We start from the raw sequence: 26245 nt of genomic DNA on the forward strand, positions 1-26245 counted from the left end.
CCACGCACTCTTTACTTTTAGTATCAATCACTATCAGCTTTATCTACTTACGTATTCTGTTCACAGTCATAGACATGAGAGTTTGATGTATGCTCTCTTTACAGCTAGGATTTGCAAATTACATATATCAGTTTTCCTCAGAAACATTTTCCTGAAAATATCTTCCTCCTCCCCCCCATGGAGACTAGTAAATTATACTTTCTAGTATAATATTTTCCTTGTTTCCTTCAAAAGGCCTGGATACATCTCAGGCAGATCTATAATTTCACATTAGCGAGAGGAAAGAAGCAGTAGAATTGCAACAGCAGGACGTCCAGAATGGTATAATATACATCTTGATAAACACACTTGTCAGAAAGTCAAGCGCTCTCCATCTCAGAGGAGAGGGAAAGAAGCTGCTCTCCTTTGTTTCTAGTAACAACAGAGCTTATTAAGAAGGTGTCTCTGGCTCTCCATTATGGAGGATAATTTTAGAGTCTCATGGACCATCTTCTCTTCCAGTCTGTCATTTTTTACAGCCTATTCAATCTTCTACAGCACTGATTACTCATTTTCCTCACTCAATTCAGCTGAAAAACCTAAAGTAATTAAAGAAAGAGAATCTACAGAAAAGCATTTGCTTTGCAATTGATCAAAAACTATCTCAGTCTAAACTGACTCTGTAAACTATCTTTCCTCCATGCCAGTACAGGTCATTTGTCTATTTTAATGGTCTCTTCTTGATTAAACCTCCTTCCCAGAAAAGAAATATAACAAAGCTTTGGATTTTTAACTACTGTAGTGAATGCACATATTTCTTAATTCTTGTGTTAAGAAATTTGAGAAATTTCTTTGTGGAAATGCTGAGCTCCAACAGGAGGTGCTGGAAACAGTAAGAGTTGGCCATAGATTTTTAACTGCTCCTCATTTGCCATATTCTGCTATCTAAATAAAATCTGTAGCATGCATTCTTATGGTAACAATGTGATAAATCACCTTTTACACTGATGTTCTTATTCAAAACTAGTAAGACTGGCTGAACCCAGATTTTAAACCTGAGTATGTATTTTAAAATTCTTTGGTTACATAAATAACAAATTCTAGTGAATGTTGATCTATCCACGTACAGAATAACTACAACCTACACACCTTTTCTTTAACAGATGTCTCAGAATCAAGACAAAAAACAATCCAAAATTGGCCCCTATATGTCTTTCAGACATAGATGGTACACATGCTGGATGAACTGCACAGTAGCCTCTTCCTTGTCCTTTTTTCTTCTTCTACTTCTTTTTCTTTTTTAAGCTAACAGTGTTCATGCTTTTTTCAATCAAGGAACATGCAGTATGTAAATGTTACTTTCACACTCTTTCACACTTTCTTCATGCATACCTCCCACTCATAACTTTGATCATCCATGAAGACTTTCAGCACTTACAGAGTATTTTAAAGCTGAAAGAACAAGTACATCAATAGCAAGCAGAAAAATTAAACTGTTCACGTAAATATACGGTGCTGCAAATTATGAAGCACAACAAAGTTCTGTTATTTCTAGCTAAATGCAGAAGATGCAGCATCTCTTGAAAAACATGTTTTATTATTTGCTTGTTTATTTTGAGGATTTTCAGGGGGAGGGGGGAGAGGGTTTGCTTGGATATTGCTTGAACTACTGAGCATTACAAAGGCCAAAGTCTTCCATAAACCTCTGTCTTCACCTAAGACTTTGCAAAGATGGAAGAGATTCAGAGAAATATGAACTGTCCTTTACACATAAAAGCTGCTTTGGATTGCCCAAAATACTACAGGAAAATGATCCACTGATGTCCACTGATGACACCAGCAAAAGAAATCCATTCTACCTAGCAGAAGGTGAGTTCTGCTTTGATTTCTATGTTGTATCACCATCAAACATTGAAATAAAGAAAATTACTTCTGCCATCTTTAATAAATTACAAAGGCTCTTATAACATTACCCTCAATCCCATTAGTATTCACCTATAAGTCATTAGAGCAAACTATTAACTGTTTCACCTTCTGTGTAATTAGTGTTGTTGAAAGATTCTAAGTGTATAGGACTTCACAAGAAGTTAGAGACAATCCTGAGCATATAATGCACCCACAGAGGAACAGCAACTATAAAAATGTCAACATAATCATTACACAAAATTGTTCTTCCCATACAATGACTGCAGCTGCAATAATCTTACTTACACTAGCAATCATCAGGTAAGATTTTTCTGTTCAGTATGTAGTTGCTTTGGTATGCCTGTTTTGTTTTTCTGTCTCAAGCCCAATCACATCTTCTTAGGAAATAGATATCGAAGGAGGAGATACATTATTTTCAAAATTGGCAGTTGGACCCCATAGGTTTAATGTACCCTTCTTTCCTCATGTCACTTAACCTCTTTCATTTTTTCACACTACATAAACGGAAGGGCACTGGCTCTTTTTTCCACTGCTACCTTCTGCTATTGTTTGACCAGCTACCTTGCACTTCTTTCTCTGTGAAGGCTCTCCTTCATAAACCTTTTTTGACTCATTCCATCTTCAGTCTTCCTTAGCTGCATTTGTAACTGACCGCATCTTACTCAATGTAATGAAAATGGCTACATTTTTCAGTTTTTATCCTTTTAATGTCTTAAAGCCATTTCTTTCTTGACCTCACCTGCCTCAAAATCCTCAGTCAGTAATGAAAAAGCGCAGCAGCTTTCTACAAAGCTGTCAGTAAAAGTCCACCAGGGAGAGGACAAGTTTAATCCCCAACAGTATTTAATGACTTGCTCATTTTCCTCCCCATTTCCTTTACATCACACATGGGAACCTTATGGACCAACAAGAATCACTATAAGCAGAGAAATAACACATATTGATTGTACTTCAAGATTGCTTCACGTTTTCTTGGCAAATCTTTATTGTCTAACCTTTCTAATCCCTGCTAACCGTGTGCTGTCAGCTCTTTAGTCCTATTTCTGCTGTTTAAATCTCCACAGCACCGTTCCCCCCAAAATTTAAGTAACCTCTAGCAAACTTTCTGCCAAATTTTTCAGCATAATCTCCTGTTTTCTTTCTGGGACAAGTGGAGAGGTCCTGAGATTTTTCTTTTAATAAAAAACTTCAGATTTAATTAACCTGAATTAATGTAAGTGCAGCAACAGTTCTTTAAAATTCCATGTCATTCTGGAATGACTGAGTCTGAGTACCTCAAGGTGCTGCAGCAGGGCAGCTACCCATCGATGGATTATCCATTCTTTGTGAGAGGGTACATTGTTCAAAATACAACCGTCTTCCTTAATCCCTCTTTGCTATTTGAAATCAGTGCTGAGACACAAAAGTACTCTAAGAAACAACTATAAACTGAAGGACTATCCTCCTCCATATATTTTCATCTAGATTTTTCTCAGTCTTCTATACTTGGCCAAGTGACAAACTTGTAGAATAGTTCCAGTTGGAAAGGACCTACAACAATCGTCTAGTCCAACTACCCGATCACTTCAGGGCTGACCAAAAGCTAAAGCATGTCGTTCAAGGCATTGTTCAAATGCCTCTTAAACACTGACAGGCCTGGGGCATTGACCACCTGGAAGCCTGTTCCAGGGTGTGACCACCCTCTCTCATGACACAGCTTTCAACCACTCCCACGTGTCCCATCACTGGATACCAGGGAGCAGAGCTCAGCACCTCCCTTTCCACTTGCCCTCCTCAGGAAGCTGCAGAGAGCAATGAGGTCGCCCCTCAGCCTCCTTTTCTCCAAACTAGACAAGCCTAAAGCCCTTAGCCACTCCTCACAGGATATGCCTTCCAGCCCTTTCACCAGCTTTGTTGCCCTCCACTGGACGCATTCAAGTACCTTAACAACACAATCTGGCACTTGATCTTGTTAAATTTCATGTCATTAATGATTATCCAATGCGCCAATCTATCTAGATCCCTCTGCAAGGCCTTTTGTCCCTCCAGAAAGTCAACAGCAACTACCAGTTTAGTATTGCCAAATATTAGTCCAATATTAGTCAAATACTATTGCAGAGTGCTGTAGTCACTGTACCGTTACGAAAAATAAAGCCCTGGCCCACAACCACAGCTCTAGATTTTATTAATAGTAAGAATAATCATAACAACAGTGTATCATTCATGCACTCACTTTATATTCTCATTTGAAGGTACTTCTGGAAGTTCCACAGTTATCATGCCATCTAAGTTGGTCTTTCCAATGAAGACTGGCTTGGTCCGAAGCACATCTGGTGCAGTCTTTGCTGTGACTCTGTGCTGAAGACCCCCAGCACTATTCCCTCTGTTTGTCAGCACAAATGAATATGATGTCTCTGGCTTCAAGTTAGTGATCAGCTTTTGAGTAGCACGTCCATCAACCTCCACCACCATTTTCCCATCATCATAAAGGATCTGAGTTAATATATAAATTGAACGTGGTTTTGGTTACTAAGAGAAGGCAACTGATACTGCCACACTGAATTCAGGAATGGACTTAGCTACAAATTTAAAATGAAAGTTACTGGGCATTTTAGGCTGTAAGATAGTACTGAATTTACTACTGCAATTAAACTTCTCAATTTCAGGGGAAAAAAAGAACCACATTAATTTAAGCTTAAGGAGTGTCCAGTTTCACTTATTCAGATTCAGTACTTTTGCCTGAACCCAGCATTTATACCAAGGCACACCTGTTGTTAAAGGTACCTTGACTTTTCATTCATAGTCCTTATTCAGAAAGGTTTTTGCAACATTTAGTTCATAAAACACTGCTCTTCACTCACCACTGCCTGAGATGACACAAGTGAGGAAGAATGATGCAGAAGAAATGCCAGCCAGACTACAGGTCACACTGAGTCTCTTTATCTGGCTAATGCTATAGTTAGTGGAGTCAAAGAGTTATAACACAAAAATGTGTTGTCGTAAATGTGATGAGAGAGAAACCGAAATGGTACTCTGTTACAGTCACTACAGAAATGACCAAAACCAAGAAGAAAATTATTCTTTTCTTTTGTTGTTTTCTCTAAAACACAGTAGCAACAAACTACAAATTAGCAAGGTGTTCATACCACGTGTAATAACCAGTCTGAGCCTGACTTGCAAATATTGCTCAACAGTGGAAAACTCATACTGCCAAACTACTGAATTTAGCAGCTTGGGTCAATATTGCTGATTAGTTTGAAATCTTAAACACAAAAAAATTCCACATGTTCAGTAAGCTACTTAACCTGGTGAATGACATCCGCTAGTTTCTGTATTTTCTCTCTTACAAATGGAAAGTAACTCACTTTAAAAGGCAAGGCTGAATTGTAATTTTCTGGAATTTCCCAGGACAGCAAAACAGAAGTCTTCATTACTGCTTTAACATGAAAATTTTTTGCAAACACTGCTGGAAAAAAAAGAAACAATGTATATAAACAACATCTTGGAGCTTAGGTCTTGTCAGATTTCCACTGCTACCTTGGAGCATTAGCTTTCCATTTAGGTCAAAGCACAACAAGGATTCCATTCTCCTACCTGTTTCCTCATATTTAAATACCACATTTTAATTCATTCTCACTCTTATCTAGTGACAACCCAACATGTACATTTTCCTTACCTGAAAAAATTGTGAAGATGTTAGCCAGAACTTGCTTGGCAAGGGACAACTGAATTCTAAGGCATCCAAAACATATTAAGATTTATATACTTTACCTTTTGGGTTTGATGACCTATTTTTATGAATGGACCAGTCAGTTTTATTTACAGCTTCAAAAACACTGACATCCAAAGACCGATACTCCTTTAAAGGTCAACGCCATAAGCAGACAAATCCTACCTTGATCCACGGGTAGTGTCCTGAACTGGACACTAGGACTATATGGACCAGGCCCTTTGCTTGTGTGGGCACGTACTTTTACATCATATGTGGTATCTGGTTTTAAGCCAGAAAGTGTCATAGTGGTATCAGCAGGAACAACAGGGAGTTCAACTGGCTGGTAAGCAACATTGATATCTCTGTACAAGATGGTATATTTGGTGATAATGCCATTTCTCTCTGCCAAGAGTGGCATCTGCCAAGTTAATTGAACAGATGTAGAAGTAGAGCTTTCCGAGTGGAGATTTTGGGGAAATCCACTGGGTACCTCTTCAGGAACAGAAATCTCTTTAACCATCTCTTCCCCAAAGCCCACTTTATTTCTAGCTGAGAGCCTGAAGATGTAAGAAGCTCCTTTGTGAATGTCTGTGGCCGTGAAGTGATCTTCCTTCTCTGAGAACTCCATGGTTGTAAATGTATCCATGTCTTTGCGACCAAACTTCAGGCGATAGCCCTGCAGCGGGCCAAAAGTGTCCACAGGAGGGTGCCACTGAATTAGAGCCGTGTTCATCTGTGTGTGGCTAATCACAAGTCGAGGTTTGCCTGGAACTGTAGCACAATGTTATTTAAAGATGATAAATACAAACAGAATTGCATGTATAATTCTTGAGGCTAGTTTTAGCAGGAATAGGGATAACTATTCTCTTCCTTCACTCTTAGTTCCACAAATTACTGTCTTATGGAAGAAATAATGTCTGCCTCCTGCACTATTGATTCATACAGTATAATCAACTACAACAGTAGGGCCATTCACTGTCTGCTGTCTTCTTCCCTTACCATTATTTCTAAATACAGAGAACATTCAGAGGTACAGCACTTAGTAACACAAGTCAAGAAGTAAAACTTCAAACAGACATGTTATGAATGGTTCTGTCTCACTTACAAATACTTGCTTGCAAAAAAAGAGTATTGTCATAAGTATTCATTAATATAATCCAAGGCACATTTCTGCCATTCCTGTAAATGGAAAAATAATTAATGATAACAATAGTAGTAGTAGCAGTAATAATGGAGAAATTGCAAGTTCCTAGATCTGTCTAACATAAATTTTGCCATTGATAGTTAAAATGTGGTAGAAGGGAAGTCAGACCAACCTTGTCATCAACAATTGTTACCACATATGATAGAACCCTATCATTCCACTTCCCATACACAAATCACCTCTAGCATGGGCTGTTTCAGCTTGGAGTGGTAGCACAGTTCGGAATTTAATCTCTCCATTGTCCTGGCTTATCACATATGATTTAGTTTCCAGCATAGTCTTGGTGTTAGTGAAATGGATTTCTTCTGACAAAGACTAAGTTGGAAGCTCTTCTCAACCTGCACACTAGATAGACCCAAATCCTTAACTGGGACCTGTTGGTCTAAACTGATGATTTGTCATTCAGAGAAGTTCAGACTGTAAGTGTGGTGAGGACATTCAGTGTAGAGGACTGAATTAGCTGCAATTGAGGGGAAATCCCACTATACACTTTACATGGTGCACATTTTTGGAGTCCCAATATCAATTGCTCTCATTCACTGTTTCTATTTAAAATATATATAATCATTTTTATTTATTCATTTATTCATATTCATTTATATATATCTGTATTTCATTTACATTTTCATTAATATTTTTATTTCAGAATAGTCTGGTTTAATTACAATGACTTATTTGATAATGAAGCATATCCACAACTATTTAGAAATTCGGTATTCATTGTGTACCAATGCCTACAGGTAAAGAGACTAGAATAGTTTTGGGAGTAGTAGTGCTATGATAACATAGTCTTCCACGAAGACTAATTAGTTCCATATGCATTCAAAGCCTTCCCATGTAAATGAAACTGCTGCACTGCGAGCTCTGGTTCCTGTATTTAAACACTTCAATGGATTTTACTACTTATCTTCAGTTCTCAGGCACTCAAAAAATCAGATTCTTGTCAGAAGTTCTGACTTGGTATTGTCAGAAATTTTGACTACCATTCCATAATGAATTAGGAATAATGAGGGAGGAATGCAATGCCTTGAAGAAAATTCTGCACTTTAATAAGCTCTTTCCTCATTTTATCTGTCATAAGTCATGACATAGCTTCTAATTGCATAAGAACTATAGCTAGTTTTTATATAATTTTTCAAATTATCCTTATTTTTAAATGTCTAGTTCACCTGAAAGTATTATTCCCAGGAATTTTGTAAGTTTTCTCCTACACTTTCTGCTGTGCAAAGAATAGCTTTCTGACTAGTTGTGACTTTTCCTCATTGATTATTATCACAGAATCACAGAATGTTCCGGGTTGGAAGGGACCTCTGTGGGTCATCTAGTCCTACCCCCCTGCCAAAGCAGGGACATCTACAGCAGGCTGCAGAGGACCTTGTCCAGGCAGGTCTTGAATATCTCCAGAGAAGGAGACTCCACAACCTCCCTGGGCAGCCTGTGCCAGTGCTCCGTCACCCTCAGAGGGAAGAAGTTCTTCCTCATGTTCAGATGGAACTTCCTATGCTTCAGTTTGTGCCCATTGCCCCTTGTCCTATTGCTGGACACCACTGAAAAGAGTTTGGCCCCATCCTCCTGACATGCACCCTTCAGATATTTATAAACATTTATTAGGTCCCCTCGCAGCCTTCTCTTCTTCAGGCTGAACAAGCCCAGCTCCCTCAGCCTCTCCTCGTAGGAGAGATGTTCCAGTCCCCTCACCATCCTCGTAGCCCTCCGCTGGACTCTCTCCAGTAGCTCTTCATCTTTCTTGAACTGGGGAGCCCAGAACTGGACACAGTACTCCAGATGGGGCCTCACTAGGGCTGAGTAGAGGGGAAGGAGAACCTCCCTCGACCTGCTGGCCACACTCCTCCTAATGGACCCCAGGATGCCATTGGCCTTCTTGGCAGCCAGGGCACACTGCTGGCTCATGGTCAACCTGTTGTCCACTAGGACACCCAGGTCCCTCTCCACAGAGCTGCTCTCCAGCAGGTCCATCCCGAGCCTGCACTGGTGCATGGGGTTGTTCCTCCCCAGGTGCAGGACCCTGCACTTGCCCTTGTTGAACCTCATCAGGTTTCTCTCTGCCCAACTTTACAGCCTGTCCAGGTCTCGCTGAATGGCAGCACAGCCTGCTAGTGTATCCACCACTCCTCCCAGTTTTGGGTCATAATTACGAACCTTTACGGAACAAAGAAAAAGCAGCGAAGGCCTTTTGCAGGCCTTATTTTTCTCTACATTATAACTATTACTGAAACCAATGGAGCATATGAAAGAGGAGTCCACACAAATAGAATAATAACTACTTTAGCTTTCTAGAGAAGAGACTGCTGGAAGCTGTCACTAAATTATTTTTCTGATAAATTGCTTTTTTCTTTTTGTGGCAGAACTCACAGAAGAATTTTTTAACCTTTGTGGTAACTACAGAGAAAGAAAGAAATTACTACTTGTTCTTGATCAGGACAGGGGAACTAATAAAGCTGACTTATCCAAGAAAATACCCTATGATTAAAATGGTAAATAACGATGGTCATTTTTTTTTTTTAATATGGAGCCTATCCAGTCTACCAAAGCATATAAATTTGCTTTCTGTTAACACTATTGACAGAGAAGGAAAATGTTTTTCTCTCTCTCTTTTAATTTTCATATAGCTTTCAGTTAACATTTTCTTTCAGTATGATTATTTGTGAATATTACAGTCTTGTGGGACAAACAGCAGGATTCTTTGCAGTTCTGTATACAGTAGCATCATGGAATAGCTCTGTCTAGAAACTTTTTCTGATAATAATACCTGAATTTGCCATGAGCCCAAATGAAGTGAAGTTGCCCATGAGAAAATATATTCTTGGATCTAGTTAAGTCCACCTCTGTTATTACACAGGAAAATGTCCCCCACACTCCCCTTTGCAACTGTCATTACACCGAACAGTTGTAAATGCATGCCACTACTAGTAGAAGCTCAAGCAAACTGCGTTTCCCAAATTGCCCAAAGTAATTTGTGTCTGTTAGCTGCTATACAGTTCACCACCGTCTTAACATAAATTTTCTCCTCTTAGCTGAAATCTGTATTTTAAGAGTGTTGTCCAGAACAGAGAGTAAATTCCAAATAAAGGACAAGCTGTTGTGCTATGAAATTCTTCAACTACTATGACCCAGAAATTAAAGGTCTGATTAAATTCTCCATAAAAATTGTATGATATCACTGACTAATAAGTCTTCATTTTTATCAAGGTCTTGTAAATCACGTATTTTGTAACTTCTCACCCAAGTAGTTTAAGATTTTCAAATACTTTGATTTGGAAATGTTCAGTAACATTTTTTCTTCCATTTGATTTCCAAAACTAGGAAAGGAAACTGAATGGAAGTCAAAAACACACTCTGGAGTGAAAATATTAACCACATTCAGTGAATTCAGTAATAACTGCAGTTACTGTACCGTAGGGTCAGTTACAGTCAGCGAATCTTTCCTGTCTAAAAATGTAAATGATGCTTTTATACCACTAACCGGACACAGCTGAATAGTTACTTATCATCTGAATAACTTATGAATAGTAAGCTTCTCCAGTAAACATTTAGACCTTTATTCTCCTTTCCTATCTCTTACGGATATAATCTCACTCATTCTAATACAGCTGCACCTGACTTAAACCTTTAAAAATTAGACTAGAAAGTCAGACCCTTCATTTGCTTTATTACACTATTTGAATAGCACCTTTTAAGGAAAAAAGATCAAAAGGAAACTCTCAGATAATAGGAGGGTGTATTGCAGACCTATGAGCCCTTGGTATTAATGCATCATTCCTTCACCTGCCTGATGTATTCTCATAGAAAGACAGTGAGCTGGAAACTCTTGGTACTGACTGTATTTATTGTTGCCTTTTTTAAAACCTGCATATCAATTTTCCTTACAAACAGAGCTCAACTACAGCAAGCTGTAATAGCAGGTGAAGAGGTGTTCATACAACCTGGAATGTATGAAGAAGCAAAATGGTGACTAGCTGTTCTCCTAGAGACCAGGAATAAACATTACTTGTCCACAGGATGAAGCAAACAGCAAAAACAGTTTCATATGTATTACAGGCATGCCTCTGATTCTCAGCTGCTCTTCATTCACTCAGGGTTTTATGGGACATGGGATTTGTTCACCTTTCTAAAGAGTGAAACTTGAATAGTCAACGAGGACTAAATGCACAGAAGCTTTAAGTTTTGCAAGCAGGTTTGCATAGCCTATATTTATGTATAGAAACTAACCAAATCATAGTCTATATAATTATGTTTATTTACATTGGGAACTGAACTTTAAAAATAATAATGGATTAAGTGTCTTTTTTGTTAAATGAAGTTCAAATGCAAATGAGAAGTATATATATCACTGTTTTTCTCAGACCATGAGAATTCAGGAAAGATAAGAAGTTGGAGGGTAAGTTTCATCATCAGTCAAGAGTAATGACTAGAAGATACTCTAAAATCTGAAATTAAATTATATGATATCTCTAGCCACCAAGACTGACATTTTTCCAATAAAGCTGATAAGACAAGGATTTAAATGTTTCTGATATTAGTACAAGATATGCTTTACATTCAGTGATTGTTTAAAAAATTGAGTCAACCAGTATAAATACAAATAGGTATGAACTTTGGACTTTCTATAGTAACATAAACAACACATTGTTATTAAGAGAGCTTGTAATGGTGCTACAAAGTTTTCCATGTGATTGTAATGGAGTATCGTTAATGGCTACACTACAAAACCCAGAAAAAGAACAACTACAGGCTGTGAACACCTGTAGGTGAACGCCACACTAAGGCTGCAGTGACATCATTTGCTTAAGCTGTTCACAGTGAACCATTTAAATTTCAAGAAACTTGTTTCTCTTCTAAAAGCAATTCAGTTTGTCCCATCACTGCTAACTGAATCAGGTGTCGTAGTCAGACACCCATCATCTAGTACCACTTGCAGACTGAACACTGCGGCATGGCATATCTTGTCCCAGTTTACGCCTCACATTGCCAGTGAAGCAACATGGGTTTCAGGGTTTCACAAGCTGGACGTTCATTCTGTTTTCTAATTCTCTGCTGCTTTAATCACATTCTTCTGAGATAAGTTGTCACTGTCATACAGATAAGTTCTTTGACTGTTCTTACTGACTGGCAGCTACATTGCTGCTCTCACAACAATCAGGAAGGCCCTTCACAAGTTTTTTAAATTTCCTTCTCAGCTCTGAATTTCTATTTTTCGCTCTCCAGGAAGACACCAATCAGAATGGAAGTGCTACTAGAAAGTATAAAGTTAAGTATTACATTTTGGCCACATCTTGAACTGAGAAAGGGACAAAGGGTGACACTGGTTCTGGTTTTATCTAAATAAATGAAAGCCCAAAGACTGAAACGGAAAACCTTACATCCTATAAACAATTTTTACATGACAGAAGACTTCCAAATAGTAGCAGCAAAACACTATCAGGAAAAGTCAAATTATTTATTCAGAGATTAACAAGTACGTGAGTATTACCTGCTCCAGTAGTAGATACGAGTTTGGGCTTGCTGCGTGCTCCATCACCTTTTGTTGTATAGGCTGTCACAGTGAAGGAGTACGTAGTTTCAGGCTGAAGTCCAGAAATTATCATTTCCTAAGACGAAATAAAACACCAACAATTTATTAAAAATAGATTGTTTTCCAGGAGGGCACACAGACCTTCAGAGAACCCCTGTATATTACATACAGCGCGCACGCTGTTGTGCTACTGGCAGTGATAGCAAGCATTTGAGAGCATCAACAGACTGTTTTGTGTGAAATGCTTCATAATTCAAGATGTTTCACTCACTTAAGCAATAAAAGACAGCACACTTCTAAATAGCATGCCTCAGGTAGTTTAAGGCACAAGGCCAAAGCCTTAGTGGTGTGCACAGTGAATAAAGCCTTCTGAAATACCTGTTCTGAGAAATACTACTGATCTTGTGAAATGCATGCTTATGTAGATATGAGAAACTCCGTTTAACTCAGTCATTTACAGGACAACAATGATATAGTTATAAAATGCCTAGTAAGAAAGTTGTTTCATTTGTATCCACACTTTGTAAGTAACGACGGTTTAGCTGAACAAGAAAGCCTTGTTACTCTCGTAACACTTTCACTGCAACCTGTTGTCACTGGTTGGATCGTGCGTCTAAATATCTCAAAGGACTTCAGAAATAACTCACTCTTCAGGTCTAAAAGCACTACTTAACACACCATTAATAATCTGGTCAGAGAATAGATCTGATGGCCCTCAGACAAAGGACAGCAGCTACAAAATGAGTAGCTCTTCAGTTAGTGTAAGAGAACGGGAGCAAGATCAAACTCTTCAGGGTCAAAGCAAGGGAAATCTTTTTACACACATGTGTGCACACACAGAGAGGAGATGGTGAAGGGCCAGCCACCTGAAATGAACTAAACTCACATCATGCTATAAGGGCAGCCAGAGGAATTTAAGCCTTGACATGATATAAATAGATTTTATATGCAAATACAGAATGACAGCATTTGGAGGCAACTGACTGGCTCAGAGTTTCCGATTCACCAGTTTCCAGTGTGTAACCACTGGACCACCCCTTTGCATTTTCACATGGCTAAATGGATTTATACTAAATTTCACTGCTGCCAGAGAGATGGTATATTTACTTGTCTAGAATAAATAGCAAATCTGCAATCACATAGCCCTCAGATGTAACTACCATAAAAGTTAATATAAAAATTATGGGTCAGACTATCCACAGTAAACGGATTTTTCAAGATAGTGGATATGAGCTCAGTACAGATGCAACTAGAATTCAGCACTGTATTTACAGTCACTTGTAAGTAATATAGGAATAACAAGGCCATGATCAGAACAAGTGGGAAGCATAGCTCAAATAAAATACAAACACATTAAAAAAACCTAAAAAATCCCCTTCTCCTTAGACTCTGCCTCAGAACTGAATTGACCCTAAAGGCCAAAATCAGTAAGCCAAACTTCTCATCTCTCATAAGGAAACTGCATCTGATATTAATAGAAAAAAATTGTAAAAGGCAACAACAACAAAAAAGCGCCATCTTTTAAACACTGCAGAAGACATTAGCCTCATCTAAAACAAACAGTACTTCACAGTGTAAGAGATATGATTGCATGTCATGTTGTTGTCATTTAAAAGTGTGATTTGGATATGGCAAACAATATTACTTAGGCATAAAAACTGCAGGGCATTTGGCTTTCCTGATAGCACACAAAATACATATCAAATTATCAAAAAGAAAGCAAAACTGGCTTCAGCTTTCAGCTACACAAAAAAATTATTAACCTGAACATGAATATAATAAAATGTGACTACTGCTATGCAACTCTGAACCACTTTTGTTTTATTTTTCTAATACCTTATAGTAAAGAGGAAATTGTGAGGAAAAGTTAGTGACAGTGTTCAAAAAGGAGAAAACACAAACCAGTTCTGTACATTTTGGCATCATGCTAAACCCAACAACAAGCAAGCAACAGTAACCCCAACTTTCCCTGGGAAAAGAAAAAAATATAAAAAGAAAAAGACGTGCCATAAAGGAAAAAGCTTTGATATTAGAAGCATGCATTTGCGCAAATCACAAAAAAAAGAAAACCAAAGAAAATTCAAAAAAATAAAAGGAGGCTACAAGCAAACAGACAAAAAAAAAAAGCAAAACCAAACCCAATACACACTGTTTTTCTGGCCAGTCAAAACCTACTCACATGTTCAGTAGTATCATCATATTCCCACTGATTGAGAGTAAAGAATGTTGGAAGGAAAAACAAAAGAAATCAAGATATTTGTAGCCTGGTTGAGGAAATGTTGTCTTCTTAACAGTAAAAAAGATATGAAAGATATATGGAAAAATCATGTACAATTTGAATTAATCGTGTATAATCAGGTAAAGGTTTGGTTAATGCAATCAGGCCAGGCATTTTTAATTCCAGTTCTGCTCTCCCTACAAACAACCACTTCTCCTTCCTTGAAAGATGAACGAAGTGATAAATCCTCTTGCACCATGTAGTAATATTTTATAATAGATTGTACTAGAAAAGCTACCAAGGCAGAATTAAAGGCTACCTGGTTTATTTAATCATGTTACTAGGCTATTTGCTTGAGCTTCCTAAATTAATTCAATTCCTTATTTAAATTAATAGCAGGATTTTTTAGTCTTGAAACATAACCATGCTGATTTTTTACCATCAAGGTCTTCATCGCTGCATGAGCCCTGATCACACGTGTTATAGAAGTATGATACCCAGGAAGGTGTGGTGGGAGGAGAAAGCAAGTGACTATCCAGACTGAAGCAATGGCAAACAGGCAGGTCAAAGCCAACTTGGCAAACGCACAAATATGACTTTTGCCTTTATGATATTTGGGCTCCAATATCTCATCTAGTCTCCTGTTTCTGATCTTGTGGTGTTTAAAATTATTTTGAAGTACACATAGAGGTTGAAAGTGAAAATCTATGCAAGGAAGGGGAGAACCAAAGCACAGCAGCACCATCTTTTCCATCTCCTCTCCCTTTTCCATTTTCCTTCCCGCCTCCTCAGTTGTCTCCATCTTTCTTTCCACTGAATTCAAGCTGTAAGAACACCATGCTTTGTAATAGGTAAGTAAGTACATATAGATAGATAGATAGACTGGTGGGTAAATTGCAACAAAGACCTCTGGGAACAGAGACAATACTTTGAGAACAGGATCATCAGCATAATGCTGAGACCTGTTCTCAAAACAAGTATTTGTGGAGCTGAAATTTAGAACTAAGATTGGAATAAGAAACAAAAAAAGCCAAAACCCATTTATTCATCCACATGAAATGCCAAAGAGGCAAATTTAACTCTTTACTTTATGCTGGGTTGATAATTTCTTATGCTTTCCAGTCATTCCAGCCACAAACTGAGAGCTAGCACTGAGAGGTGTGTACTTGATAATAGTTTCAATGTAGGATGAGATATCCAGAACAAGGAACTTCGGGAATTTTCAGTTTTACAGAACACTAGTGTATCCCAGTCAGTAAAATCCTGTTTTTAGAAGCTTTTTAAACTTCATGTGATTAGGCTTTTGATTTCATCATGTCTCATAATTTATAAAACAGATGGAAACTTTTGCAATAGAAGTAACCCCTTATCTACTTAAACTAAGCTCGTCATTTTATTGCACAGTTATTTATATGAATGATGACAAGTATACATACCTTGGTAATTTCTAAAGTTGCACTAATAAATTCATTTGCTGTGAAATGCTAATGGATACATGCTAATTACAGAAACACTGTAATAATGAGCTAGCACAGGCTTCCAATGGTCCTAGGTTCTCCACCGAAACAAAGAACTATTGGGAGGGTGGATGAGAGAGTGCACAGTTTGCTACCTTGACTGTAATCCGGCTCATATCTCCCTGATGCTTTAAAACTTCAGAGAATAGGTATAGGGCGAAGTCTCCAGGTTTAAGGGAGCCAGCAGAATGACATAGCTTAGCATTTAGTTGCACACCTATACAGAAAAGAGTGCCCTAGGTTTGGGCCAAGAACCTTTATATGTAAGTATTCTGAAAAAAAGTTGTTACAACAGAGATAAATGGTGTTAGCTGGTGGGCTGAAACATAGAAAGAAAAAAAAAAAGACAGTTCTGGATAGCTCTCTGGTACACGAAATATTTTCACTGTGACCTAGAAAAGAACATAAAATGCCCTATTACCTGTGCATCAGCCAGCATGATGTCCTTCAGCATGGGCTGACCCTTTGGCTCTCCATTTTCCATCCTCACATAGTGGACCTGGTATCCTCGGATTTGACCATGCTGCTTATTGGGTACAGGTGAGCGCCATGACACTTTAACAGCAGTAGAGTTGACAGCCTCTACCTCGACTTTGCGAGGAGGACCACTAGGAACTGGAACAACATCATTGGACAGAAGAGAATTACAGGCACCTGTCCTACCCAAGTCTTTTGCTTTTTTCTTAAAAGGGCAGACTCACTATGTTTTCTTTGAAGAATACAAATTGTTCAACAAATGAAAATGTTCAACCAATCTGCTCTACCTTTCAGTGAAAAGATCAAAAAACATGACTGATGCAAAAAATGGAAGAAAAAAGAGTATTAGAGAAATAGAAAAACATGTAAAAATGTACAAAAGCCAAGGAAGATGCTTTGAGATTCAAAGCATTATAGTACAAAGACATATTTTAATCACTGAAATAATAATAATAGTACTAATAATAAAAACACAAAATATTTCAAAAAAAGTTTCCCTTATTTTTGTTTAATAAGTTCTTTGTTTTGTTCTGTTTTGTTTTTTCAGTAGTATAAAAACGAGGCTGATAATAGGGTTGTCTTCTGTCACTTTCAAGCATGGAAGAAAAGAAAATGTGTGAGGCATCAGTTTTCCAAGACCAAAAACAAACTCAAAAAAGAAAAAAAAAATCAACCCCCCAAAAATCCAAATCAAAAAGCACAACATGGAACAAGAAAGCAGTTAAAAAACCCCCCAAAAAATCAACACAAAGCCTGAAGAAAAAGTTCATAGATATTTGCGTTTAAAAGTAACAATGACTGTAAAATCAAGGAATACGCAGAAATATTTTCCCCTGAGGGTTATCTTTACGTAAAAGGAGGAGCAAGAGGGATATGTACGGGGTCAAAGGGGCAGCAGATTCATGTCACTCACAAAAAGGCACTTTTTGTCGAAAATAATAAAACTACCATATATAAAAAAAGGTGTAGAAAGACAAGTCTTTGAATAAAAACTCAACAAGTGATAATATCTGTGCTTTGGGAAAAAAGAGGAGCAGAAAAAAGTACTGTTAGGCTATACAAAAGACAGAAGATCGACAGAGAGTCATAGAGGTGCAAACTGATGTAGTGGAGGCAACATACCATCTTCATCTGTCCGAATCAATACTGCTAAGCTCTCTGGGCCTGGTCCAACATCAGTGTGGGCAGTCACAGAGATCCGGTACTCAGTCCATTTTTCCAGCTGTTCCAAAAGGTATTGGGTACTGTCCGAGGAAATTCCCAAAATTTCATGGGGCTTGACATCTTCTCCATCAATCCCAATGTACTTGATGGAGTATTCAGTGATAATGCCGTTCTGTTTTTCCACCGGTGGAGGTTTCCAACTTACCAAAATGCTAGTGGAGCTGGGGCTTGTGCAACTAATGTCTTGAGGAGGAGCTGATGGCTCTAATTTCAGTAGTGGGTTAAAGGAGGATTTGAGTGAAAGGATAGGAGTGATTGAAAAAAAACGAACAAAAGAAAAAATAAAAATAAATAAAAGACAACCAAATGAAAACCAGAAAGAAACCAAAAAAAAGTAGAAACTTAAAAAAGCAAAATGTCAGATAATCATATGTACCTTGGCTTATTAACACAAAGAAGATGAAAATGAACAGACCAACTAAATGGTGAAAAAGTATGTAGGGGAAGTACATGAAAATGAAACCTCAAAATAATATTACCTACCTGTAATTAAAATTCTTCTTGAAATAAAACAAAAACGTGACACTTCTATGACTACTGATCTACCTTTATAACCATTGCAATTAGTGCAAGCTATGATATTTTAAATGACATGTTCCTTGTATTTACTTACAAATTTGGGCATATCTCCTTCAAGTGCGTTTCCTTTCTTTGAGAAAAATTATTTTTTACAGAACTCCTGAAAACTTGCAATAATTGCTAGAAATTGCTCCATAAATTGCCATTTTTTGTAGCCTCCCCACTCTCATAAACAAATTAAGGTTTTTTTCCATTTTTTTCTTTATAACTGAGTCTGCCTGGCACAAGTGAACTGCAGATTACATTTAAATGGAAAACATTTACTGAATCATTTATTGTAGTCAACATACTAGGAGCATGCAGTCAATAGAAGATGAAGAAAGTCTTAGTCAAAGATTTACCTACCAGGAAAAAGTGACAGGCTTGTTGATTCTGACTGTAACTTGTACTTACCCTAGATCAGCTGTCAGTTTTATTTTTTTTAACTCCTCTTGGAGACACCTTTGCTAGCAAAGAATTAAATCCTACCAGTAATGTAGGTAACTTCTATAGGGAAAAAAAAAAAAATCTACCCCCGAACAACGTGTCAAGAAAGCAGGTATTCATTACAGAGAGTTCACAAGCTCAGCACACCAGAATGGTGAGAGACTCTGACTTTGTTTTGTCTCTTGTCACCAGCACCAATCTTCCAGAGCAAAAGTGCTCACCTTCACTGATTTTCACTGTTGGCATATTACCTTTTCCGGGCTCCAGAGCATTTAAGCATGTATGTCATTCCATGGCTTTCAGTGTGGTAATTCAAGTACTGAAAGTTAGGTATGCATTTATGTGCTTAAACGCATTTTGACTTAGCAAAGTCTATGCTTACTAACTGAGATCATTCAGAGCACCAAAAAAGGAGTCATAGTTCAAATTCACTGGCAGCAGTAGCGGACGCAGACTTCTTTCCTATTTCTGCCTTCTCTTTTGTAAGGAAAACATACATTTTGGGTGCAAGATCTTTATGGCACTTTTTTTTTTTTTTAATAAGTCTACTATTTTCTTCCCATTTCTTCATGGAAAAAAAGAAACAAATGGATTTCTGATACTTATACTAGGCACATCAAACAAAATTAAAGCACCAGAGAAGGCCCAGGACCCCGCTGTGACCTATTGCATTTACAGATGTATCTTTTGGTTCCCTACAGTTCTTCTAAAGGGATCAACAGCTTTTTACTCAGTATGGTACACTGCTCTTCTGAAGGTAAAACAGAAGGGAATGTACCAGCATTTCAACTAACTAGATGAGGTGGATGGGGAGACAGATGAAAATTATCACATTCGGCATTTTTTTTAGGTTAATTCCATAATCAAGTACTCAAACCATGCTGGTCCTCTTCTACCATTGCCTTGTGGAGGAAGTAAAATACAACTAAAATGTCCCTTAAGGTTTTTATATGGAAAGAAGTAAATCCCTGTAGCACCCTTCTCTGAAACCAAGATGAAAGGCAATAGCATATATTGGTGAATATTGCTAAAACTCACAGAAGTTTATTAATTTTTAATCCTTTATTTATACTCTGAAAATGCAAAATATTGCATTTATGTAACTAAGGATAATCTATAGGCTGCTTGTGTAGCCAGCTTTATTAATGTATATACTTTTTTCTTAAAATACATAAGTTTTGCATAAAAGATTTTGCAATCTTTTCAGCAAATAACCAGGTCTGCCCACTGACATCAATTGGATTTTTCTGCTATTTGAAGACATATGACTGAAAAAAAGCATAACATATTCTTTTATTCAAGAAGGGAAAAATAGTAATGTGCTTATATATGGAACATACAACCTTGGCCCCTAGATGTATATTGTATATGCACATTCTAAGCAATCTTTACCCAATATAAGAGAATGAGCATTCTAAATAGCTGAAGTGGCTCCCAGAATAAATAAATACATTTTTCTTCATTGAATTATTGATTCTGGATTACTAAAACTAACAGGTGCCTTGTCACTATCTCTAAAACTAGCCTTGTGTTATATAATCATCTTTTATGCTTATTCCAGATTCCTTAGAAATACTTCAGAAGCCTATCTCCCTTTGGTTAAAGGTCTGCAGAACTGTATACCCAGTGATACTAATTGCTATTATCATGTAACACTTAACAAAGAATGATGTTGCAATCACATCTGTCATGACTGCAAATTAAAAAGCTTTATTTCAATCGAGAATCTGAATTTTCTAGTTTGAATAATACTACTTTAAGAAAAGGCTGTTTAATTTAAAGCAAACACAAATCGAATTGCACTAAGTTTTAAAATGACGCTGTGTAATGCAAACTGTCAGGAAAGCATAATTTATCAGGCAAGAGTAGCACTTCTGGACATCATCCTTGAATATCTTCTTGTTTTAATTAAGTCTTCATTTCAGTACTTTAAAATGTACAAATCCCTGACAAATTTTTGCATCTCATTTGCAGACAAATGTGGTGAGTTTCATGACATAAGCATCCAGGGAGAAAACAATTTTTCTACCAGTGTAAAAAAAGACTGAACATCTTAAAAAGCCTGGATTAAAAATATCTAACTTAAAATCAGAACTATTAGATACTATATAAGGACAGTTAGGAGGAAATTTTTGGTGCAGTCTGAAATATTCAACCTGACACACTCTACAAATATTTTGTACTTCAGGGAGATACTGCAGCAACAACCTAGCACTAAGGGAAATCTGCAGACTGGGCAGGTGGAATTTTACAGCTGGAGGACTTCTACTAATGCGCATCTATTGCATGATAAAATATTTTATCCTATTTTAACATTAATAAAGTATTGTTATGACAGCATAATACTGCCTCCTTAGACACTGGTTTACAGAGTTTTTTTCTAAAACTTTGTAAGAGTTATTCATATATTAAGTAGATCACAATACATCTACAAAAATACACATTTTAAACATTCATTTGCTTTATGAAGCACCACGAATGCTGTATTTTTTATCATTCTGCCTTTTTCTCTGTTGCTGCCTCTCTGGGCTACCAAGATTAATCTTATCGACAAATTCAAGACAAGGGAATAAAATTAGCAAGGAAAGACACCTACTTGACTGCATGGTTCTCGCTGAGATTTCTGCTGTAGAAGCACCCAGGCCTTGTGGAGAACGTGCAGCTAGACGGAATAAGTACAAGCTGTTTGGCCTTAAGCCTTGCAGGCGATAAGATGTAGTAGGTTCAGTGGAAACCCGTTGCTAAAGGTAGGCAATAAGAGGATGTCTTGATTAGTATTCAGAGACTCTGAATTCCATATGTTGCTTCTAGAAGAAATGCTTTTATACTCTGATGATAACTCCATTGAGAAAAATTTAAATTCAAGGAAATAAATCAGAACAAAAACTAAACCAAAAATGAATACATTACTTTTGACATACACACATTGAGGAACAATACTTTCTAAAGATGACAGCTTAATGGGTGTGTACAAGGTATGAAACGCTTTTCAGACAACAACACACAAGCAAATTCTTACCTATAGTTACCTCTTACGACCGTGAACTACAGGGTTTTTTTTATAATGTGGGTAGTCTTGCGTTTAACCTCATAGTTAAATCTGTGTTCAAATTATTAGGAAGCAAATTATTCCAAAGGGTAACATATTAAGGAGGGGCCTGCATCCTATTTAGAGGTGAAATACAGATCTGGCCCCCTTCCACAAAATAAGCTTCACAGTATATGTGTGAAGCCACCATAAACATAAGCTCAGTTGAAGGAATGAGTTGATGATGCAGGAGAAATCAATGAGGCTGACACGCTCCCGCTGCCTCCTGAGACTGCCAGCTTCTTTCTTTTGTCTGGGATACCTGGCAATACCACATGGTTTGCATACCAGAAGGACAGTTTATTCTAAAGTCTATGGTACTAACACCACAGAGGCCCTCAAACTGAAAACTAAGAAATAACGGTATAGCGAAAGTCTATAGCAGGTATTTATCTTTAGAAAAGCCCCATATTTCCTCCTCAAATATTACTGAAAGATTAGTGAAGCTTGAGAACTCTCTTACATGGTAGCAAAGAGAAACAAAAATCCTCTTGGCCTGAAAAAAGACTTCAAAGTCCAAGTATAAGTGCAAAAAGTCTTAACGAGTCCATAACATGCCCCAAAACACTTCTGCTTCCAAGCCTCTGTAGAGGAACAGGCTTGGAGAGACATGATCCATGTCTGCAACTGGATGCACCTTCCGTGGAAGACTCATTGTGAACAACAGCAAAGTTCCACTGCCATCACAGTAACTGACGACAGCATTTTCTGTTGTTTACACACTCTCAGTCTATCCTCAGGCTGACTGCTGAGTTTAACAAACTGTTAAAGCACCAAGGCATTTGTACTAAAGAAATTTACAAGAAGCTCAACATGATCCGGCAATGTGCGCTCGCAGCCCAGAAGGCCAACCGTATCCTGGGCTGCATCCCCAGCAGTGTGGCCAGCAGGTCGAGGGAGGTGATCTTCCCCTCTACTCCACTGTAGTGAGACCCCACCTGGAGTCCTGCATCCAGCTCTGGAGCCCTCAGTACAGGAAAAACATGGACCTGTTGGAGCAGGTCCAGAGGATGGCCACAAAAATGGTCAGAGGGGTGGCATGTCTCTGCTATGAGGAAAGCCTGAGCGGGCTGGGGCTGTTCAGCCTGGAGAAAAGAAGGCTCCAGGAAGACCTTACAGCAGACTTCCAGTACTTAAATGGGGCCTACAAGAAAGCTGGAGAGGGACTCTTTACCAGGGCATGTATTGATAGGACAAGGGGTAATGGCTTTAGACTGAAAGAGGGTAGATGTAGATTAGGTGTAAGAAAGAAATACTCTACTATGAGAGTGGTGAGGTGCTGGCACAGGTTGCTCAGAGAAGCTGCGGATGCTCCATCACTGGAAGTGTTCAAGCCCAGACTGGATGGGGCTTTGAGCAACCTGGTCTAGTGGAAGGTGTGGGGTTGGAACTAGATGATCTTTAAGGTCCCTTCCATCCCAAACCGTTCTATGAGTCTATGATTGGTTCTAAACCATTGTACCATTTTATGTCTGACTCATTAAAGAATATTTAAAAGATGTATAGTCTTTTCACTTACCTCCTCCCCATGCTCCCCATCTTTGTAAACCAGTTCATAGCTGGAAATGGTATCAGAGCGTGGAGGTGTCCAGGAAAGTAATATGCTCGTTTCGGATTCAGGTTCCGCTTTGAAGTTCAGTGGCTGACCAGGCACTAAAGAAGAAATCGAGCAGCGTTGCCAATTGCTTATTTCTCTAGTTCAACACTTATCTTTCAAACCTTTTAAATTATTATCTGAATATTTCACACAATATTGCTTTTATTGAACTTACTGAACTTAAACAAATTGATTAACTGTACTATAAAATAAATTAATCTGAGCTCACAAAAAGAATAATAATATATTTAATTCACACATTACAAATTATCAAGGATTTCAGATAATGCTTTGCAGTTTAAATAATGCACTGAGAACTGAAATGCAATTGAACAGAATCCTGGTGATAAATATCAGTCATCTAATAACCTATGTATGAGATGTCAAACATATACATGTATGTACGTGTGTGTATATGGGGAAATGCTAGTATTGCACAGGATTGGCTGGAATAGTCAAGAAGGAAGTGTTAAAACCATTGCATGCATTTCCAGATCTGAGAATGGCTTCTTCACCTCTTAAATAAGATACTAAACATATTCTACTCTTTAAGAAGACACCTAAATATTGAATGCTTTTGTAACATGAAGAATTTACAACCTGCTAAAGAGATCTTCAGTAATGTTCTCATTAAGTGACATATTTCTACCATTTTAATGACTGTCATTTTTACCAATATAGCTGAATTTCTATTAACAACACTTTCTAATTCCAAGAACCTAAAACGCAAAAAGCAACTTTGATTCCTGTAGTCAAGAACATTCTCAGTTTTTATGTCTTGTGTAATCATCACAGAAATTACCCAGACTAAATGTTACCCTCATTTACTTCTGCAAATCTACAGCAAATAATAAGGTTGACTGGGAAAAGACAGCAAAATGTAACCCCGTCATTGGAATGCATATGATGACTTCAGCACTCAAGTTCTAAACAATACTTTCAGTTAATAGTGCTGTTGATAAGGCATGAAACAGTGTTCCACATCACTTCTAGCCTTTCAAGAATAAAATGTGGCATGTTCTGATTTTTTAAGAAGAAAATAAGAGATGCACTTCTTACCATATACAGAGAACGGATGTGACAAGCAGGATGTGACTATAATGATTGTTTCACAATCCCTTTTTGGGGTAGAATTTTATTATAGCATTATGTTTCTGTTGTACAGTAAAAGACTTAAAAACACCATTGAGCAAACGGTAAAAATAATTTGTGATTGTAATTCTTATCTTCGCCAGACTTCTACAGAATGTCACTCTGAGGATAACACTGCCTTGGTGTGTGCTGGTGCAGGTTTGATATCTAACCTTCAAACAGACAGATAACCTGTCAACATGAGGTACTTATTCAAGCTCCTGTGTGGAGATTGCAAGTTGCTACCATTCACTTACTTTTTTTTTCCAGAAGCAGGACAAAATAGAAAAGGAAAGATGTAGCAAGATGTTGCCTATTTCTGAGGGAATGAGTAGGGTGAACGGCAGACCAAGTCTTTTTATGGGAAGAAAAAAGGATAGGAGTAATTAGCTATTTTTCTAAAAGATGTCTGGTGTAAAAAGAGACCACTTCTTGAGTACTGCAAAATGCAAAAGGAAAAGATCACAAAGCACAGGGAGCAATTACAGGAAATATAAACAAAGTATTTTTGACAGAAATACTTCTCATTTTATCCTTTTAAAACTGAATGGATTTGAAATTAAGAGAGAGAGAGTGGGATAACTGGGTAATTCCTAACTTTGAAACAGACTCTGAAATACCACTGGATCAAACTTTAACTTGGCAAATCTATAGCACAGTTGTATAAATGTATTTGGTAGGTGAACATCACAACTTCAATGCTTCAATACACTCCTGAGAATCAACCAGACAACAGCTGCAGACTTGCCTCCTGTTGAACACAGCTTAAAGTAGATGTGGAGCCCCACTGCAGACTTGCCAAAACTTACTAACAAAATCTGGAGTCTAGGTAGCTATTCGGAAGAGTTTATTTTGCTACTGGTTGTTCCAAATCTAGCTTATGAAACTCAGGTGGGTAGCTGACTGTAGGCATTTTGTTTGCTTCATCTGACAAAAAGATAAAAACTAGTGAAACTGACCTGTGGAAAATATTATTTACTTCAATGTGTGTCAAAGGATAGGGAAGAAATTATTTCAGCAAAATAACTAAGCGGCACGGTTAGAGTTGCAAAAGCACCTTTGCCTAGTCATGGAAGGTCAAACAGCAGTTTATGTTATCTATGCCATGCTATCCATCTTGTGTTTGACACCTCTGTCAGCGACCTGGAGGAGTCTATAGAGGGGACATGTTCCAAGTTTGCAGATGACATCAAGCTGGAGGGGACCAGTTGACACATTCGAGGGCCAGACTGCTGTTAAGAGGGAGCTGGAGAAGTGGGAGGTACAGGCTGATAATTCCCTGTGAAGTTCAGTAAGCCTTGTCTCGGGAAGGCAGAGCCCTGCAGGGCTGATGGGCCAGGTAGCAGCTGTGGGGGATGACCCTGGGCCCTGGCGGGCAGTGACCTGAGCCAGGGCCAGCCGTGTGCCCAGGTAGCAACAAGGGCCAGCAGTGCCTGGTGTGGTGTGAGCAGAAGATGGCCCCGAGAGCCAGGGCAGGGCAGGGACTGTCTCTTCTGCTCACTGCCCGTCAGACCACATCTGAGTACTGCATCTGGTTTTGGGCCTCAGCAAGACAGCCCAGGGCTGGGGTTGCACGAGGTTGCAGGACTGGGGCTGGTTCAGCCTGAAGAAGGGATGGCTTCAGGAGCACCCAACAGCAACCCCAGCAGCGATGG

At 38.2% G+C, this 26245-nt stretch overlaps 1 protein-coding gene across 40 annotated transcripts in view; it reads right to left on the reverse strand.

Moving 5' to 3' along the window:
- Positions 1-26245, reverse strand: part of PTPRD (protein tyrosine phosphatase receptor type D) — a 1391241-nt gene that overhangs the window by 113948 nt on the left and 1251048 nt on the right. For 17 of the 40 annotated variants that reach the window (XM_075446987.1, XM_075446992.1, XM_075447007.1 and 14 more), the window contains 9 exons: positions 23382-23515; positions 21371-21515; positions 17668-17973; positions 16490-16683; positions 14513-14539; positions 12292-12409; positions 5780-6367; positions 5250-5350; positions 4118-4377 (listed from right to left, as the gene is read on the reverse strand). In XM_075446987.1, the coding sequence (XP_075303102.1) occupies positions 4118-4377; positions 5250-5350; positions 5780-6367; positions 12292-12409; positions 14513-14539; positions 16490-16683; positions 17668-17973; positions 21371-21515; positions 23382-23515 (1873 nt within the window). The remainder of the gene's footprint in view (positions 1-4117; positions 4378-5249; positions 5351-5779; positions 6368-12291; positions 12410-14512; positions 14540-16489; positions 16684-17667; positions 17974-21370; positions 21516-23381; positions 23516-26245) is intronic. The other 23 variants (XM_075447008.1, XM_075447023.1, XM_075447004.1 and 20 more) reach the window with 8 other exon arrangements.

Source organism: Opisthocomus hoazin, chromosome Z (genome assembly GCF_030867145.1).
Source record: "Opisthocomus hoazin isolate bOpiHoa1 chromosome Z, bOpiHoa1.hap1, whole genome shotgun sequence".
Taxonomy (NCBI): Eukaryota; Metazoa; Chordata; class Aves; order Opisthocomiformes; family Opisthocomidae; genus Opisthocomus; species Opisthocomus hoazin.